We start from the raw sequence: 18,265 nt of genomic DNA on the forward strand, positions 1-18,265 counted from the left end.
GAAAAGACCCTGATGCTGGGAAAGATTGAAGGCAAGAGGAAAAGTGGCCAACAGAGGATGAGATGGTTAGATGGCCTCACTGACTCAATGGACATGGGTCTGAGCAAATTCCTGGAGATGGTGAAGGACAGGGAAGCCAGGTGTGCTGCAGTCCATGGGGTCACAAAGAGTCAGACACGACTGAGCTACTCAACATCAACACCAGTTCTCTATGTTGGAAAATACTCCCTTCCCCACAACTTTACCTCCCATCCCCTCCCCCTTAAACACTGTAAACCCAGCTTCTCTTCCAGAGAAAAAGTCACTTACTGAATTCATTCCTGTCCCTGATACTTGGTGGGGGTGAAGCGTGTGTCAAACACAAGTATCCTGCAGTTCCTTTAGTTTCATACACTGAAAGAATATGACACCTAGAGTATAACTTTAATTTTGTAAACATAGATCCTTTACCTATGTCAGATATAGGAAAGAAACTTAGTACACTTTTAAGCATTATAAACAAATTCAAATTCTTTGTAGATTTAGTTGTTTTCTCCTGCTACTGAAGCATCACTTCTCATATAAAACAAAATATACAGCTCTGAAATCTCCATAACCTATTGAAAATAGAAATAAACTGGATATACACATTTAGTTTACAGCTAGTCTTAGCAAAACAGAAATGTGGATGTATCTCAAGGTATAAAAAATGGATTTCAGCTGAAGATTGGATGGAAAGCAAATATAAAACTGCTATAGAAGAGTTCACTATGCATCTGGAATGTTTCCAGTTAATTAAAACAGAATAACTTTAAAATCTGCAGCTTTATAAAGTGAAGCAATTGAAGGACAAAGGCATTATCTGTATTTTAATTGATATTCTCTCTCTTGCTTGCTCTCAGATTTTATGAAGTTCATATTCTTGTTGATTTAAGATAGCTTGCACAGCTTCTCATCAACAGAACCAAAATTTTCCATTTCAAACTGGGGTATACCATTTACTGTCTAAACAAGGAATGGGAAATAGTGTGTTATGAGTCAAAGACTCTGTGGGAAGAAAAAGATGGGGACAGAAGACAAGTGCCTGTAACTGAGCAGGACCTTACGTCATCCTCCTGGGACAAATACCTACCCCCACACCCTCCACCTGCCTCTTGCTTGTAAAAAAAGGCCCCCAAGGCCTCCCCTGAGTTCCAAAGAATAAATTTAATCAGAGAAGTGAGAAAATGCAGAAAAAAGGCAGTCAGGAAAGGCAAAATATTACTTTAGCCATTAAATAAAGTCAAGGGTCTTTAGTTCCTTCTTGAGGACTATAGATAATTTGTTGTTATTCAGTTACTAAGCCGTGCCTGACTCTTTGTGACCCCATGGACTGCAGCATGCCAGGCTCCTCTGTCCTCCACTATCTCCTGGAGTTTGCTCAAATTCATGTCATAGATAATACCTCAAGCCATATCCCTGAGCTGTTTTGTAGATACTGACATGCTTACCAGCTGGAAGAAGTAAACTGCAGACTGACCACAAATACATAATCCCAGACAGGCTGGAACCAGAAGGTTGATGACATCGGCTTTCGATCTCACCAACCAATCAGAAGACTGTACACAAGCTGATCACACATCCTGCAACCCACCTCCCTCATTCTACCATTAAAAACCTGTCCCTGAAAGCCATTGGAGAGTCTGGGCCTTTTGAGCATTACCTGCCTGGACTCCTTGTTTGATGCTCTGCAACAAATGCTGAACTGTCCTTCACTACAACCCAGTGTCAGTGGACGGACTTTACTGTGCTTTAGGCGAGGGGACCCAAGTCTGGATTGGTAATGAGCCGATGACTGCAGATGGGGTCAAAGCCTGAAGTCCTGCTATTCTTTATTTTCTCATGCTATTTGATAGCCGTAAAGATGTGAAATGGTAGTAAGGCTATGCCATTCTTCATATCTGTCTCATGCCAGGAGAACATACTCATTTTTTTTCCCTTCAAGGTAGAGAGAAATGATCCATTTTATAGAGATGCTATCATGGGAACAGCCAAACACATGCATCCTTCTAGCCAGGCATTTCTCAGTTGAAAAAACTGTTCAAAATATATGACTCTGAGATTAATATTTGTGTAGCATTTCTTGCTAACCTAAACAAAATATCTATCATCCTTATACTTGTTATATAAAATATATTTTTGTTTTTTAAAAAATTCTCTTTAAAGAAAGTGTCATTCTATATCCAAAAAAGGACATACTTTAAGAGAATATATGCTTTCAATAATTTCCTTGTCTGCTTTCTATAAAGATGATGAATTTACATTGAGATACCCCAAATTATAAGCCCTAAAATATTCAGTACAAAGTTGTTACTTCACCACACTAATAAATGACCTTAGAAACTAATATACAACTTGTTTCCTTTTGATTTTTCTCTTTTGCTTTAACGCTGACTTTATACTGAAAATGGTATTTGAAAAAAGCTAATCTAGACCCCTCAACCTGAAAGGAGCACTTTATAGAAGAATACTGTTCACACTCACATTTATCTCATTAGTCACCATGCAGTGCTGGTTTCTGCCAATAAACAGGATACATTAAAATGAAAGGGTTTGGCAATGATAAATTACATTTATGTAAGGTGGGGAAAAATGAGGCTAATGGGAATGATGGCTTATGGCCAGAGTAAATACAAAGGGGAGTCTGAGTTAGAAAAGAGAATAAAACAGTGAAGGTAAGGAATGAATTTCTCGCTGGAATTTCGTGGTTAGAATTTCTGAGTTAGACACTTTACATGCTGTACTTCTTAAGAATCGGAAGGAAATCAATCAAGAACATCATCTGACTTGGCACCAGAGGGTATATTTTAGAAGCAGCTGTTAGAAATTTCCGCTGGCTCAATCCTGTTCACCCGGAGAAACAACTAACCCAGGGTGTGTGCAGGCACCCAGTGCCAGGGCTCTGATGCATGAGGCAGACTCCTGAGGTACAGGGCCTCATCTGTATTCCCCTGGAGACTGGAGGAGAAACAATCAGAACAGCCAGCTGGCCACCGCATGCTTCACTACTGCTTCCAGCAAACTTCAACCATTTGAATTCTATTTGCAAGAGATGCATGAGCTATAACTGGACAGCAGGAATTCAATAAAACATTTGCAATGGTCTCCTTCCTTACAATAACATCCAAACTCCTACAATAGCCTACAGCCCTTACATAACCAGGCCTCTGCACAGCTCTCTCAACACAAATGATCCTTCTCAACTTGTCAGCGTTGCCCTGGCCACCTTTATCTTCCTCAGACAAGATAAGCTATTGCCATGACCTGTTTGCATCAATTTGCCGCTTTGGGAACGATCTTCCCCCATATTCTGGCAAGACCATCTCCTGGTGATTCAGGTTCCTTTCAAATCTTCTGTGTGCTTAGTCACGTCCGACTCTGTGACTCCACGGACTGCAGCCTGCCAGGTCCTTCTGACCATGGATTTCCCAGGCAAGAATACTGGAGTGGGTTGTCATTTCCTTCCCCAGAGAATATTCCCAACCCAGGGACTGAATATGAGTCTTCAGCATTGGCAGGTGGATTCTTTACCACTGCGCCACCTGGGAAGCCCTTCTTTCAGATAACACCTAATATTTAGGTTCTTCCTAACTAATCTGCTCTTTTAGTATAGCAACTAGTTTCAGATTCTCTTCATTGCACTTTTCACTATCTGCAATACATTGTTTATGGATTAGCTTATTTGTTCATTTTCCATCTTGGCCATTCTCACAAGAATGGAAACCTCATGAACATTCAATGAATAAATGATACAGAATCAAAGCAATTGGAGGCACTTGATAATATCTGATACCAAAACTTCGTAACAGAAAATTTATTTGTTGTGTAAACCATTTACTCCTCTCACTGAGATGGCCTAATATAGTAAAAAAAAAAAAAATTATAGACTTTAAAGAGAAAAAAGTCTTTCAGTCCTGTTTTCACCACTTATTATCTGAGTTAACTTGTGCAACTTCCCTTTAAAATAGAGATGATAATATGGAACTCACTGGCTTATTAAATAATCTACGTAACTCACCTAGCATTGTGACTGACTTCTAATGTGTTCTTAAAAATTGGTAGGTATTATGGCTACAATATCTTTTCTTTTAAGTAGCAAATTTCCACCTGTTCTTTGTTGTTCTGGAGAAATCTCTATAACTGATGTGAAATCCTTTGTTTGTGCTTGTCCAGCATCCTTACCCTGTGCTTTCTGTGACAGCCCACTGGTCTTCTGTGCTGCTCAGCCCACCCAGGAACAGGCACGACTCAGGTCTTGTCAATGAGACCAGGTACTTTGCTAGAAATCTTAGTTGGCAGGAGAGTACAGTGGGGATACCTTCTCTTCTTCTCTAAATGCAATACTGGTCTGTGGTGACCACTTCTACCCAAAAGTGAAACAACTTTGCCTGAAAATGAAGCCCACAGAGAGGACAAGAATACCAAAAAGAGAGAGAAATAAAGAGTATCTTGAAGCCCATATACCTGGATCCAGCTGTACCTGAAACACCCATAGTCACTGGATATACTGGTTATATAAGCCATATTATTTTGTTTATGCCTGTTTAAGTTTTGTTTCTGAAACCTGTAATCTAAAGAATTTTAGAATCTAAAGCTTTCCAATAAAGCTTTCCAAGAAGATAATCTAAAGCTTTCCAATAAGATAATAGTTTACCAATTTACCTACTTACGCTTGTTTGTGATAAAGCTTTTTCTGATATCTAATTAGTAAATTAACATTTGGAATGAAACAGTTTTCAGTGAAAGTGTTAAAAAGGCTCTAGAGCTATGAGGAACTGCTGCTAAGTCACTTCAGTCGTGTCCGACTCTATGCAACCCCATAGACGGCGGCCCACCAGGCTCCCCCGTCCCTGGGATTCTCCAGGCAAGAACACTGGAGTGGGTTGCCATTTCCTTCTCCAATGCATGAAAGGGAAAAGTGAAAGTGAAGTCGCTCAGTCCTGTCCGACTCTTCGAGACCCCATGGTCTGCAGCCTACTAGGCTCCTCCGTCCATGGGATTTTCCAGGCAAGAGTACTGGAGTGGGGTGCCACTGCCTTCTCCATGAGGAACTAGTGACCCCTGAAGGTTTTTTTTAACGTGGACAATAACAGCCTTTAACGAAATGGTCAAGGTCAGCCTCTGGGTCTGAAAACCAAGAACAGATTGTTCAAGAGCAACATCTGAGTATTTGAGGTTACAAGTAACAGGAAAAATTAAGGAAGAAATTAACACCCTTACTCAAGAAATCAGCAGGGAAAAAATGGCATTATTAGGAGTAAAGAGGAAGGTAATTGTCTTCCTGTGCAAAAGAAATTTAATATTCAACAAGAAGGATATATAGCAGGTAACTGGTGACAAATGGAAACCCATTCCAATGTTCTTACCTGGAGAATCCCAGGGACAGGGGAGCCTGGTGGGCTGCTGTCTATGGGGTCACAGAGTCGGGCACAACTGAAGCGACTTAGCAGCAGCAGCAGCAACTGGTGACAAGGGCATGTGATTTGTACCAAGTCTGTAGTCAAGGCTATGGTTTTTCCTGTGGTCATGTATGGATGTGAGAGTTGGACTGTGAAGAAGGCTGAGTGCCGAAGAATTGATGCTTTTGAACTGTGGTGTTGAAGAAGACTCCAACACCCTTGGACTGCAAGGAGATCAACCCTGGGATTTCTTTGGAGGAAATGATGCTGAAGCTGAAACTCCAGTACTTTGGCCACCTCATGCGAAGAGTTGACTCATTGGAAAAGACTCTGAAGCTGGGAGGGATTGGGGGCAAGAGGAGAAGGGGACGACAAAGGATGAGATGGCTGGATGGCATCACTGACTCGATGGACTTGAGTCTGAGTGAACTCCGGGAGTTGGTGATGGACAGGGAGGCCTGGTGTGTTGCAATTCATGGGATCACAAAGAGTCGGACACAACTGAGTGACTGAACTGAACTGAACTGAACTGTACTTTTAATGCTCTCTTCAGGAAGAGATACATTAAAACATTTTCTTATGTTAAGAGGACAGCATGCAATTAATACATATGCTGTTTTTCTTAACAAAGAATCTTGAACATCTTGTCATGTATCTATTCTTGTTATTGTTCGGCAGCAGCTGAACATATATATACATATATATATACATACATATAACATATATATACATATAGACATATATATATCAAATATATACTCATGTATATGAGTGTATATTTGTATTTTTTAAAAAAGACCCATAGGTGTATAAAGGCTATGCCCCATCCCCACTTTTCTCTGCCAGTTACAGCTAAATAATGGACGTGAGTCTGAGTGAACTCTGGGAGTTGGTGATGGACAGGGAGGCCTGGCATGCTGCGATTCATGGGGTCACAAAGAGTCGGACACGACTGAGCAACTGAACTGAACTGAAACATATATTTACGAGAGCTTTCTATACAAGATACTTTGATAAATGCAATGGGAAATAGCAAGATAAACTTACCCTGCATCTCAAAGAGCTTATAATAGAATAAAGAAGATAAAGAACCTATACACATAACTGTATCATCAGGGATAATAACTGAATTCTGTAACAGCCATAAAGTAAAATGGAAGAGGGAAAGGATGAGCTGTCACTCATTTAGCCTTGGGCAGTGGCTCTGAAATTTGAGTGTGATTTGATGAGAATCACCTGGAAGGCTTGTTCCAACACAGAGTGTGGGGTCCACCCAAGAGATGCTTTTAACAAGCTTGCAGATGACACAGATGCTGCTGGTCTGGAGGTCATACTTTGACAACTTCCCGATCTATGAAATTGGTTTTCAATTCTAGTAACACATTGGACTTCCCTGGTGGCTCAGATGGTAAAAGCGTCTGCCTACACCAATGCGGGAGACCTTGGTTCGATCCCTGGGTCAGGAAGATCCCCTAGAGAAGGAAATGGCAACCCACTCCAGTAGTCTTGCCTGGAAAATCCCATGGACGGAGAAGCCTGATAGGCTACAGTCCATGGGGTCACAAAGAGTCGGACACGACTGAGCGACTTCACTTTTACTTTTCTAGTAACACATCAGAGTCTAAGGGACTTTTAAGGGCGTCTGAGGTGGTGCTAGTGGTAAAGAAGCCGCCTGCCAATGCAGGAAACATAAGAGACGTGGGTTCGATCCATGGGTCATGAAGATCCCCTGGAGGAGGGCATGGCAACCCACTCCAGTATTCTCGCCAGGAGAACCCCATGGACAGAGGAGCCTGGTGGACTATATTCCATAGGGTTGCAAAGAATAGGACACGACTGAAGCGACTTAGCATGTAAGGGACTTCTGAAAAACTGAATGCCCAGGGCTTCATCCTAGCCCAAGAATAAATGAAAAATATCTTACAAAGGAGACTATCCTAGAGCTGGACATTGAATCATATGAGTAGTAGCTTTATAGACAGGGGATACAGGAAGCAGAAGCTAAGTGATGTGTGAAAACTCAGGGGAGAAGGAAAGTAAAGGGTCTGGTTAGAAATGAGGAAAGCACAGCCTGGCTGGCACATAGGCAGAGAAAGCAAGGAAGTCTTGGGCCAAGTCATGAAAGATGTTGGCTGCCTGGGAAGGGAGTTTGTGACTCTTTTTGGTGGGGGGAGAGCAATAAGAAATCAACAAATGCTTTGAGTAGAAGAGTGACATGGTCAGACATGTGGGTTAAAATTATTATCTGGGAGCAAAATTCTGAGCAGATTAGAACAACACTGCTCCTTGGAGATCAGAAATGAGTGAGGATGCTAAAGCAATGGTCTAGTGGGATGCTGGTCTGGTAGTCATACTTTGACAACTTCCCGATCTATAGAATTGGTTTTCAATTCTACCAACATATTAGAATCCTCCTAAGGGACTTCTAAGGCTTCTGAGGTGGTGCTAGTAGTAAAGAATCCACCTGCCAACGCAGGAGACATAAGAGATGTGGGTTCAATCCCTGGGTCAGGAAGTTCCAGTTTGCTCAAACTGGACTCAGGGGATGTATTGTCAGGGCCCACAGCTTCCATAGAATTGCTTTAATTTTGTATTCTTATTTGAAAGATAACCTATATTTTATCAGATATGAAAGCAAAAATTATCTTTTGTGCTAATGGTACTCAAATGAGAGGTCTTCACAAGATGTGACTTAGCTTCTTAAGTCAGTATTGCTTAGTCAGTGAGGGTGAAAGTCGCTCAGTCATGTCTGACTCTTGTGACCCTGTGGACTATACAGTCCATGGAATTCTCTAGGCCAGTATTCTGCGGTGGGTAGCCTTTCCCTTCTCCAGGGGATCTTCCCAACCCAGGGATCAAACCCAGGTCTCCCGCATTGCAGGTGGATTCTTTACCAGCTGAGCCACAAGGGAAGCCCAAGAATACTCGAGTGGGTAGCCTATCCCTTTGTCCAGCAGATCTTTCTGACCCAGGAATCTAGACACAGTATTTGAGCTTCCCTGATGGCTGAGATGGTAAAGAATCACCAGCAATTCAGGAGACGTGGGTTCAATCCCTGGGTTGGGAAAGATTCCCTGGAAAAGGGCATGGCAACCTCCTATTCTTATATCCAGTATTTCTGCTTGGAGAATCCCACGGACAGAGGAGCCAGGCAGGCTACAGTCCATGCAGTCGCAAAACGTCAGACACGACTAAGCACACATACACAGTATTTAAGAACTCAAGAAGAACTATTTTTTTCCCTGTGAAAGTCTATTTAGATGTCTTTGAGAAATAACGATCTAGACAAGGTAATAAAATTAGAGCAGTCTAAGAGAATCATCAGGATCTTCAACTAGATTTTAGGAGGAAAAGAAAATGAAAAATGAAAAAATACTGGGGGCTTTGAGGCTAAAGATGATAAAATGATGGTAGAGAGTAAAGAACATGGAAAAGGGACAGGTTTGTGTGAGGCAGGGTTAGCGTGAGGACGCAGTCACAGTGAAACAAAGCCAACCCACTGGTGGTAACTGCAAGAACCAACCCCTTCCTGCACCAGGAATTTTAGGAATTAATTTATCTTCATGATTTGGCCATATTATGGAAAAAAAACAAACAAAAAAGAAAAACAACAGTATTTTTGATTTACTAAGGCCTAAAGCAGAACAAAGTTTTTTTTCTTTTAAAAATAAAAGTCATAATCTGTCAATAATTTTAAAAGATGACCTATTACAAGAGTAATTTATAAAAGGGAGATACAAAGGCTAATAATTAATTGAAGATTAAAGCTTCTGAATTATAACACATTTCCCTTTCACTTATTGTGGTTAATTTTTCCCTGCCATTGATAATGATATCAGTAAGATGATTTTTAGAGGAAAAACAATAAAATGCAATGCTACTTGAAAGTATTTGAAAGTAGATACTTTTTCCAATATCAAGCAGTACCTGTTTTATTTTATCTTCTGTGTTAAACATATTCACCTATTGGTATAAGTTACTGGCTGTTTGTTGTTTAATGGTACATAAAAGAAACTATTTTACCTTTAATCCACTGAATCTCCTAGGAGACACTGCTATAAAAGATCAATGGTTTTATTTTCCTGATAATGGTCTGCTAAATATTTAATCTCTTGATCTTCCTAAGAAATTAAGACAATAGTATGAAAGTTTTAAAACTTTTTCTAACTTATTTGCAAGAAAAGAACCCATTAGAATATCAGAAATATTAAACCCTAAAGAAGAGGACTTTATATCAAAAGAAATATCATGATTAATCATCTAACGAATAATTGCAAAAGCTCTATTCATCTGCTCTTGTTACAATATGAAAACCTTTTTTAAAACTGAACAATGACATACCTGAGCTTCTGGTTGTACTGTTTGACCTTTTCCAAGGAGGCTGCATTTATCTGAGCTTGAAATTCCTCCACTGAAACATTGTCTCTATAATAATATCCTTCCATGCTCTCCAGTGCTGTGAAAACAAGTAAATGTACTCTTCATGTGACTGTATAACTCAGTTCTCTACATTTAGTGTCATCTTATTATTAGTAAATGCATTGAATAGCACCAAATATGACCATATATACAAGAAATAAGGTTAAACCAGTCCAAAAACAGATAAAAATCATTCTTGGGCTCAAACATTTGGCAATTATCTTTAGTAAGTAGGCAAAGGTAATTTCTAATTTAAACTGTCAGGACTTCCCTGGTGGTCCAGCGGTTAGGAAGATTCTGTGCTCCCAATGCAGGGGGCCGAGGTTTATCCCTGGTTGGGGAACTAAGATCCCACATGCCACAACTAAGCCTCAGTGCTGCAACTAGAGAAGCCCATGCAATGAAGACCCAGCCTAGCCAAGACAGATGAAAAGAAAAGAACTTAAAAAAAATTTTGTCTTCTATTTTTAAAAAAGTTTTGTACATGTTTTTGTGAAGCTGAACTCAAACTTCATATATATTTACACATATATATTATTTATACTCAAACTTCATGGCTTCCTTCATGGCTCAGTGGCAAAGAATTTGCCTGCCAATGCAGGAGATACCGGTTCAATCCCAGGGTGGGAAAGATAGCCTGGAGGAGAAAATGGCAACCTACTCCAGTATCCTTTCCTGGGAAATCCCACAGATGGAGGAGCGTGGCAGATTACAACCATGGGGTCACCAAAGAGTTGGACACGACTAAATGACTAAACAACACAACACACATATATATAAACGCTTAAATGTATATACACACATATAAACACACACCATATATACACATGCATATAGCTAGGTATGAGATGCAGAAATGTGTATTAACATAATGAGTAACAATTTGAATTTGTCTGTCTCCATGTATATTAATATTCTCTTGCAGTTGCAACTAAATTATGAAACAAGAAGTACAGATAAAGAGAACTGTTAGAATACTACCTCTAGTTCAATGGTCAGTTAATTCAGTTCAAAATAAATAAGCTCTGTCATGACCTTGAGGGGTAGAATGGAGGTGGGGTGAGAGGAAGGCTCAAGAGGGAGGGAATGTATGTATACACACAGCCGATTCACTTCACCGTATAGCAGAGACTAACACAACATTGTAAAGCAATTATACTCTGATAAAAAAGGGACCATTTATGGAGAAACGTTTAAGGAAATAAATAAATAAGCTAAAACATATTTATATATATGTAAAACTTACCAATAATTTCAAATGCCTTTGATTAATATAGATTTCTTTCATAACTAACATTTTTAGTTAAGTGTTTCTTCTTCCTTTAGACTTTACACAGTGGTATTTTTAACCTTTTGGAGAGGAAATGAATCACAGGAAAGTGCCTAGAAATACAAGATTCCCTTTCAAGAGGCTGCCAGCAACAGGAATGGCGATGGATCCAATTTGGAAATGCAAATTATTTCCCCTTGAACTTGTTACCACTAATGAGCCGCAATTTTCAGCAGACTAATTCAAAACGGATAAAAAAAATAATCTTTCAAAACTGCTAAATGCCATAGTCTCTAAACTAAATAATAATGTTTCCTCAAATTGACAAAAACATTACCACTTTGGGGCAAAGACAGAAAAGGCACTGCTAATTTTAGCTGTGCTGTTTTCTAAAGTAATCAGATTTTTAGGACATTGAAGAAATGACAAAATTTTTAGAGTATTGCTAAATTTAATTTTTTTTTGAATGGCATTATTGGTCTATAACTGAGCAAATCATTTGTGGAAAATTAGAGAGAAAGCTTCCTAACATTTACTTCAGTACAGAAAATTGAATTTGTGGGCTTCTTTCAAGGATTATTTATTTGTTTATTCCTTATGAATTCTGCGTTCATTAGAATATTTGCAACTGGTTCAGTAAGCTTCTGGGCCTGCATACACACAAGAAATATAAGGAGGTCTCCCTGATAAAACAATCCTCAAATACATGTGACATTCCCTTTCATTAAGAGTGTTATTTGTGAAAGGCCACTATTCCAGGAAGATTCAGCCTGTCAATAGTCATATTTCACTGTGCATTCCTCTTCTGACTATAAAGCTAATAGTGAAAACCCTTGCATTGGAGTAAAACCATAACTTCCACTGCTTAGTAGCTGTGTGACCTTGGGCATGTTAATTACTATCTAAGATCCTCAGGTTTCTTATTTGTGAAATGGAAAACATGACCACCTACTAATAAAGGTACTTGGGAAACAATTACATTAAATAACAGTACCTAAGAGAGCCCATGACTATTCTTATCACTAACTGAATGTATTTTATGCACTAGGTGACCAGTGCCCCACAAGCATGACCTACTTCTATTTCCACAACAGGTGGAGATGATGGATGAGTGAGCCTAGCCAAACAGGAAGTTTGGTTCCAACTAAGAGGAGGATCCACGCAAGGATGTTTCAGTTTGTGATTTAAGGCCAAGAAGATTGGAAGGTGACACTAGGAAGGGGTAATGGGACAGGAGGCAGGGGGTTGACAGTGCGAGGGAACAAGAAAACCTCTGGGATCTAGTTTCTATAAAGTCTTGATGACTCAGCTTTGTCCAGAATGTCCAGTCCTGCTCTAAAAGCTTGTTACAAATAGAGAAACAAATGTTCCTTATATTTCTTAAGATATTTTCAAATTCAGAACAGTTACAATTCACAATTATATAAATTTAAAAACAATAAGAAAAGAGTTTAAAATGTTGCCAGGAGTCTCAACAATATAGGGAAATGAACCCCCCAAAAATGAGTTTTATGTTTAAAAAGTAAACTTTGTATGGCAAAGTAGAGAAAGGAGAACAACATTCCCTATTTTAGGTGAACAACTTGGTTATATTTTTTAAAAAAGAAAATAGAATGACATATACCAAACTAAATTTGTATTCTCAGCAGGAAAAAAGGTTAAATATATAATAAAATCCAAATTTCAAAGTCTGACCCTTCCTTAGCATTTCCTTGTCTAATTTCTTAATTAGACAATTAAGTCTAACTGGTACAGGCATAGTTGGTTGAATAGTTTTGACATACTTGGTGGAATAAATATTTTAAAATAGTACCAACATATTTGGTTGAATAAACATTAACTTACTTAAGAGCACTTAATTGAAAGCAATATTTAAAACACTACTTGAGTTTGTTAGCTTGTTTTAGTCCTACTACTTTTGAATTTAGAAGCAAAACATTATTTTAAAAGCAGGTATAGTCAGTAAAAAAAAAAGTTAGAAAATTATAGATTAAATTATCTAAGACTGAAAATGAGCCTTTCTTCCACTCACTCAAAATACATTTCACAGCTTTTCCAAGAAAAGGATTGATCAGAAAAAAATATGGAGCCTCTGAGTAACAATTTTAAGAATAGTTTCAACTAACACCCTCTTCTGATAGCACAAAAGAATTGCACTAGTTAAAAAAGACATTACATATGGACTGTTACAAATCCCCAGAAATGGTCAGAATTCTTCAGAACTGGCCACAGCATTTGTAAAGAAGGCAAGTTTTATCTGTTACTGTGACCAACACTGGGAAAGGCTGTGCTACCTTGTAAAGAGATGTGGGTGCTCACGCTCATAAAGACCCACTCTTAACTTTGAGGAAATTTCAGTTCTGGGAACTGTTCTTCCTTTCTAAAAAGCTATTACATATTCTGTTTATACATACTCTGCAAAAACCCCAATGGAAAACTAAAGGATGCACCCTTTAAAGAACCTTAAGAAGAGTTTTCCAGGAAAAAAAAAATGTAACTTAGAAACTGACAGTGTTTATAACAGACTGCTCCCTTTTATTTAAAAGAGAGACAGCACTCAAGTTTCTGGGTGATTTTAATTATGTTCAAAGAGGTAATATCTTTTATTTTTTTGAGGTAATACCTTTTCAAGAAGTTAGGAGCAACAGTTTTGTGTGCCAGCTTTTTGCACAGGAAGTGAAGAAACCAAATATCCCCAAGAATGTGCTTGTGGAGAAAGAACCAGCATCGAATATTCCATTTAGTTTAAGGAAAATTACTATCAGAGACCCAGGAAGTACGTACTTAACACTTTATAAGAAAGGGATGCTATATTGCTGGGCACAATATATACCTAAAAAACAAACAAACAAAAACTTTCATCTGATGTCGTGTCCCAAAGAAGTAGAATACATGGATCCAAGAACCTGCCTCCAAAGGTTCTTCCCAAGCTAGGGACTGAACCCATGTCTCCTGCATCTCCTGCACTGGCAGGATACTTTACTCCTGAGCCACTTGGGAAGCCCCCCAATTTGTCCCATTAACATGCTGCTAAATTGTCCTTCCAGGAACAGAGGCCCATCACAGTCATGAAGGACACCCTCCCTAGACAAAGGAATGGATCTGAAGATGCAAGATGTGAACCGAGGCAGATGTTCTAGAGCCACCCACTCCCATCCCCTTTCCAAAACGAAGGGCTTATTCTCCAGCTGCTGTGACTGTCAGAAGGCATCCCTCAGTGGTCAGCTCTCTAGGGCATCTTCAGCCTGTTCTGATAACAACTGTCCAGCCAAAATTACATTTTCTCTGTGTAGCCCGAGTTCTAATGATCTAACAGTGCAGAAGCACAAAGGCTCAGTTCTCACTGCCCTAGCTTCCCAGAATCTAGAAGTGTCAACACCTTGAAATGGACTCAGCTACTTAAGCAAAGATGAACTGGATACCTGCATGTGTGTGTGTGCAGTCATGTCTGACTCTTTGCAACCCCATGGACTGTAGCCCACCAGGTTTCTCTGTCCATGGAAATTTCCAGGCAAGAATACTGGAGTGGGTTGCCATTTTCTCCTCCAGGGGATCTTCCAGATCCAGGGATCGAACTCTCAGCTCTTGCATCTTTGCATTGGCAGGGGGACTTGTTTTTAATTGGAGGATAATTACTTTACAAAAGTAATTGTACATTACAAAATTGTGATGATTTTTGCCATACATCAACATGAATTGGCCATAAGTAAACATGTCCTCTCCACCCTCCCACCTTCCTCCTCACCCCATCTCTCCAGGATGTCACAGAGCCATGGCTTTGGGTGCTCTACATCAGACATCAAACTCCCACTGGCTATCTATTTTACATATGGTGAAAGATGGGCAATGTTGCTCACCATTGGAGAAGTGCCAATCAAAACCACAAGGAGGCAGGCAGTTTCCTTACCACTGCACCACCAGAAAGTCTGTGTAATTGCACAGTGATTTATAATCCACATCGCACCATGCTTTCTCAGTCCTGAGGGACATTAGAATCACCTGGAGAGCTTCTGAAATATACTGACATTTGAGCACCACCTCCCAGAGATTCTGACTTCATTGGTTCGGTGTGGGACCAAGCACAGGTGTTTTCTAAAATGTTCCCAAGATGATTGAAGGGCAACCAGCATTGAGAAGCACTGCAAGACTGCACGATAGCAAGCCAGGCACCCTGGGTGTCTATCTCCCTTGAACTCCCATTTTCACTCAGTTTATAGTCACTTGCTGTATCCAAGGGCTCATGAATCCCAACAGGATTCATTGTCTGGCTTGTAGGAAGTTATTCTAGAAGACTGCTTCACTGTGATCTCCATCTTCTGGTGTTTTGGTTATGCTTTGTGTTGATTTTTCTGTCTGGCTGTTTCTGTGTTCCTAACCTTGGAAATCTGTCTTTTTCTCATTTTGGCTGCCTAGATTCTTGTTCTTCAGCAGCTCTGGTTTTCAGCAACGGATGTTCCCTAGAGGGTACCTTACTGGCCTCCAACTCTGGAATTCCTGATTTACTAGTTGGTCTGATCTCTGCAGGGCACCTCATACATCAAAGTACCCTCCTCTGCCCAAGGATCCACGCAGACAAGAAAAACAACAAGTCAGGACATTTGCTGCTTCTTACAAGTATGTTGTCCTTGGTACCATATACTTGTGAGCTTCCCATGTGGCTCAGTGGTAAGGAATCCAGCTGCCAATGCAGGAGATGCAGGTTCTATCCCTGGGTTGGGAAGAAGGAAATGGCAACCCGCTCCAGTATTCTTGCCTGGGAAATCCCATGGACAGAGGAGCCTGGTGGGCTACAATCCATGGGGTCACAGAAGAGCCAGACACAACTTAGCGACTAAACAACAACAAGCCATTTACTTAGCACCGTCTACTATGGACCATATAGTTAGGAAGGCTTCCCAGGTGGCACTAGTGGTAAGGAAACTGCCTGCTGATACAGGAGACATAAGAGACGTGGGTTCGATCCCTGGGTAGGGAAGTTCCCGTGGAGGTGGGCACAGCAACCCACTCCTGTATTCTTGCCTGGAGCATCCCACGGACAGAGGAGCCTGGTGAGCTGCAGCCCATCGGGTTGCAAAGAGTTGGACACAACTGAAGCGGACTTAGCACGCATGCACAAACAGTTAGAAGGGCTGATTCTAATACATTTCCCAGGAAAACTTCAAATTCATCCACTTTATTCTTTTATATTTGCTAGCAAAGACTCATGTACCCACAAAATGAAAACCCTTCAAATAAACTTTCATCCCAGGAATAGACTCTATTTGGAATCCCTTCCATTTACCACCACGTTCAATTACCAGATGGCAATCTCTACCCAAGCTGGGGCTGAATTTCCTGTGCTTCTCTCTGAGCTGATGAAAACTCAGAACAACTAATGATTCCTCATGGGAGTTCTGTGAGTGCAGAGGAACCTCTGCATCTCCTTTAAATAAACAACCTTATCACTGACAGATTGTTAATGAGACAGATTCCCTTCCAGTCTTCTTTACCTATCTGTGACCTCCATGGCAGAAGAATTTCCGCTATCGACTCTTCAAATCATTTTTCATATTTTACTGCTGTGTGAATACTAAAACCTAATGTTTGTGAAAGCTTTTCTTTACATTACATTGTAAAAGCAATATTGTACTCACTGAAATCATATATATTTAGGGATTCTTTTTAAATTAGCTTTAGCCACAATTATAAAATAGAGACTCCTTGCAAAATAATTCTTTCCCTGTGCATATTGGCTGCTGGGTATGATATTCAGCTATTTATGGTTGTGTGTCACAAATGTAATCACTTTTTTAGAAGAGATGATTAATGCCATCTGTCATCTCAAGAATGACTTCAAAGACAAAATTTTTAAAACGAGAGAAAGAAAGGAAATGAAAGGAAGGTCCTTTAACAAGTGCATGGTCTGCTTAAATGCTATAAAAGTGAACATTCCAGACCAGTAGCCTTTTCTTTCTTCTAAATCTTATGATCTCTGTAATGCCTTTTCACATATTTTAGGCTAACCTATTCTCCTAGCCTAGTTCCAAAGGTGTATTTTTGCTCAATTTCTTTTTTTATTTCTTTCCATTGTAGATTCTGTTCACCTATATGGACTCTACCACATAAATGAAAACACCTTCTAGTAACTCCTAAGATCTCTTCGCTGAAATTTTTCTCAGCTTAAATGCATTCTTGCCAAGTGTCTGTTTGAGGTAGCCATTGTTTTTTGTGAACTGAGAACTTCCAGATGTACAAGCTGGATTTAGAAAAGGCAGAGGAACTACAGATCAAATTGCCAGCATTCACTAGATCATAGAGAAAGCAAGGGAATTCCAGAAAAACATCTACTTCTGCTTCAATAACTATGCTGAAGCCTTTGACTCTGTGGATCACAACAAACTGTGAAAAATTCTTAAAGAGATGGGAATACCAGACCACCTTCCCTGCCTCCTAAAAACCTGAATGCAGGTCAAGAAGCAACAGTTAGAATAGGACATGAAACAACAGACTGGTTGGTTCCCAAACTGGGAAAGGAGTATGTCAAAGCTGTATGTTGTCACCCTGCTTACTTAACTTCTGCAGAGTGCATCATGAGAAAGGCTGGGCTGGATGACTCACAAGCTGGAATCAAGATTGCCAGGAGAAATGTCAACAAGCTCAGATATGCAAGTGATACCACTTTAATGACAAAAAGTGAAGAGGAACTAAAGAGCCTCTTGATGAGAGTGAGAGTGAAAAAGCTGGCTTAAACCTCAACATTCAAAAAACTAAGATCATGGCATCTAGTCCCATCACTTCATGGAAATTAGAAGGCGGAAATGTGAAAACAGTGACAGATTTTATATTCTGGGACTCCAAAATCACTGTGAATGGTGACTGCAGCCACGAAATTCGAACACACTTGTTCCTTGGAAGAAGAGCTATGAAAAATCTAGACAGTGTATTAAAAAGCAGAGACATCACTTTGCTGACAAAGGTATGAATACTCCAAGCTATGATTTTTCCAGTAGTCATGTATGAATGTGAGAGTTGGACCATAAAGAAGGCTGAGCACCAAAGAACTGATGTTTTCAAATTGTGGTGCTGAGAGTCCCTTGGACTGCAAGATCAAATCTGTCAGTCTTAAAGGAAATCAACCCTGAATATCCATTGGAAGCACTGACGCTGAAGCTGAAACTCT

The 18,265-nt window shown here is 39.9% G+C and overlaps 1 protein-coding gene across 2 annotated transcripts in view; it reads right to left on the reverse strand.

Annotated features, from left to right (window-relative positions):
* Positions 1 to 18,265, reverse strand: part of PREX2 (phosphatidylinositol-3,4,5-trisphosphate dependent Rac exchange factor 2) — a 302,207-nt gene that overhangs the window by 60,879 nt on the left and 223,063 nt on the right. For both annotated transcript variants that reach the window (XM_086336651.1, XM_086336652.1), the window contains exon 35: positions 9,759 to 9,873. In XM_086336651.1, the coding sequence (XP_086192777.1) occupies positions 9,759 to 9,873 (115 nt within the window). The remainder of the gene's footprint in view (positions 1 to 9,758; positions 9,874 to 18,265) is intronic.

This window comes from Bos grunniens, chromosome 14 (genome assembly GCF_055505025.1).
Source record: "Bos grunniens cultivar Pamir isolate PY7600 chromosome 14, Bosgru_T2T1.0, whole genome shotgun sequence".
NCBI lineage: Eukaryota > Metazoa > Chordata > Mammalia > Artiodactyla > Bovidae > Bos > Bos grunniens.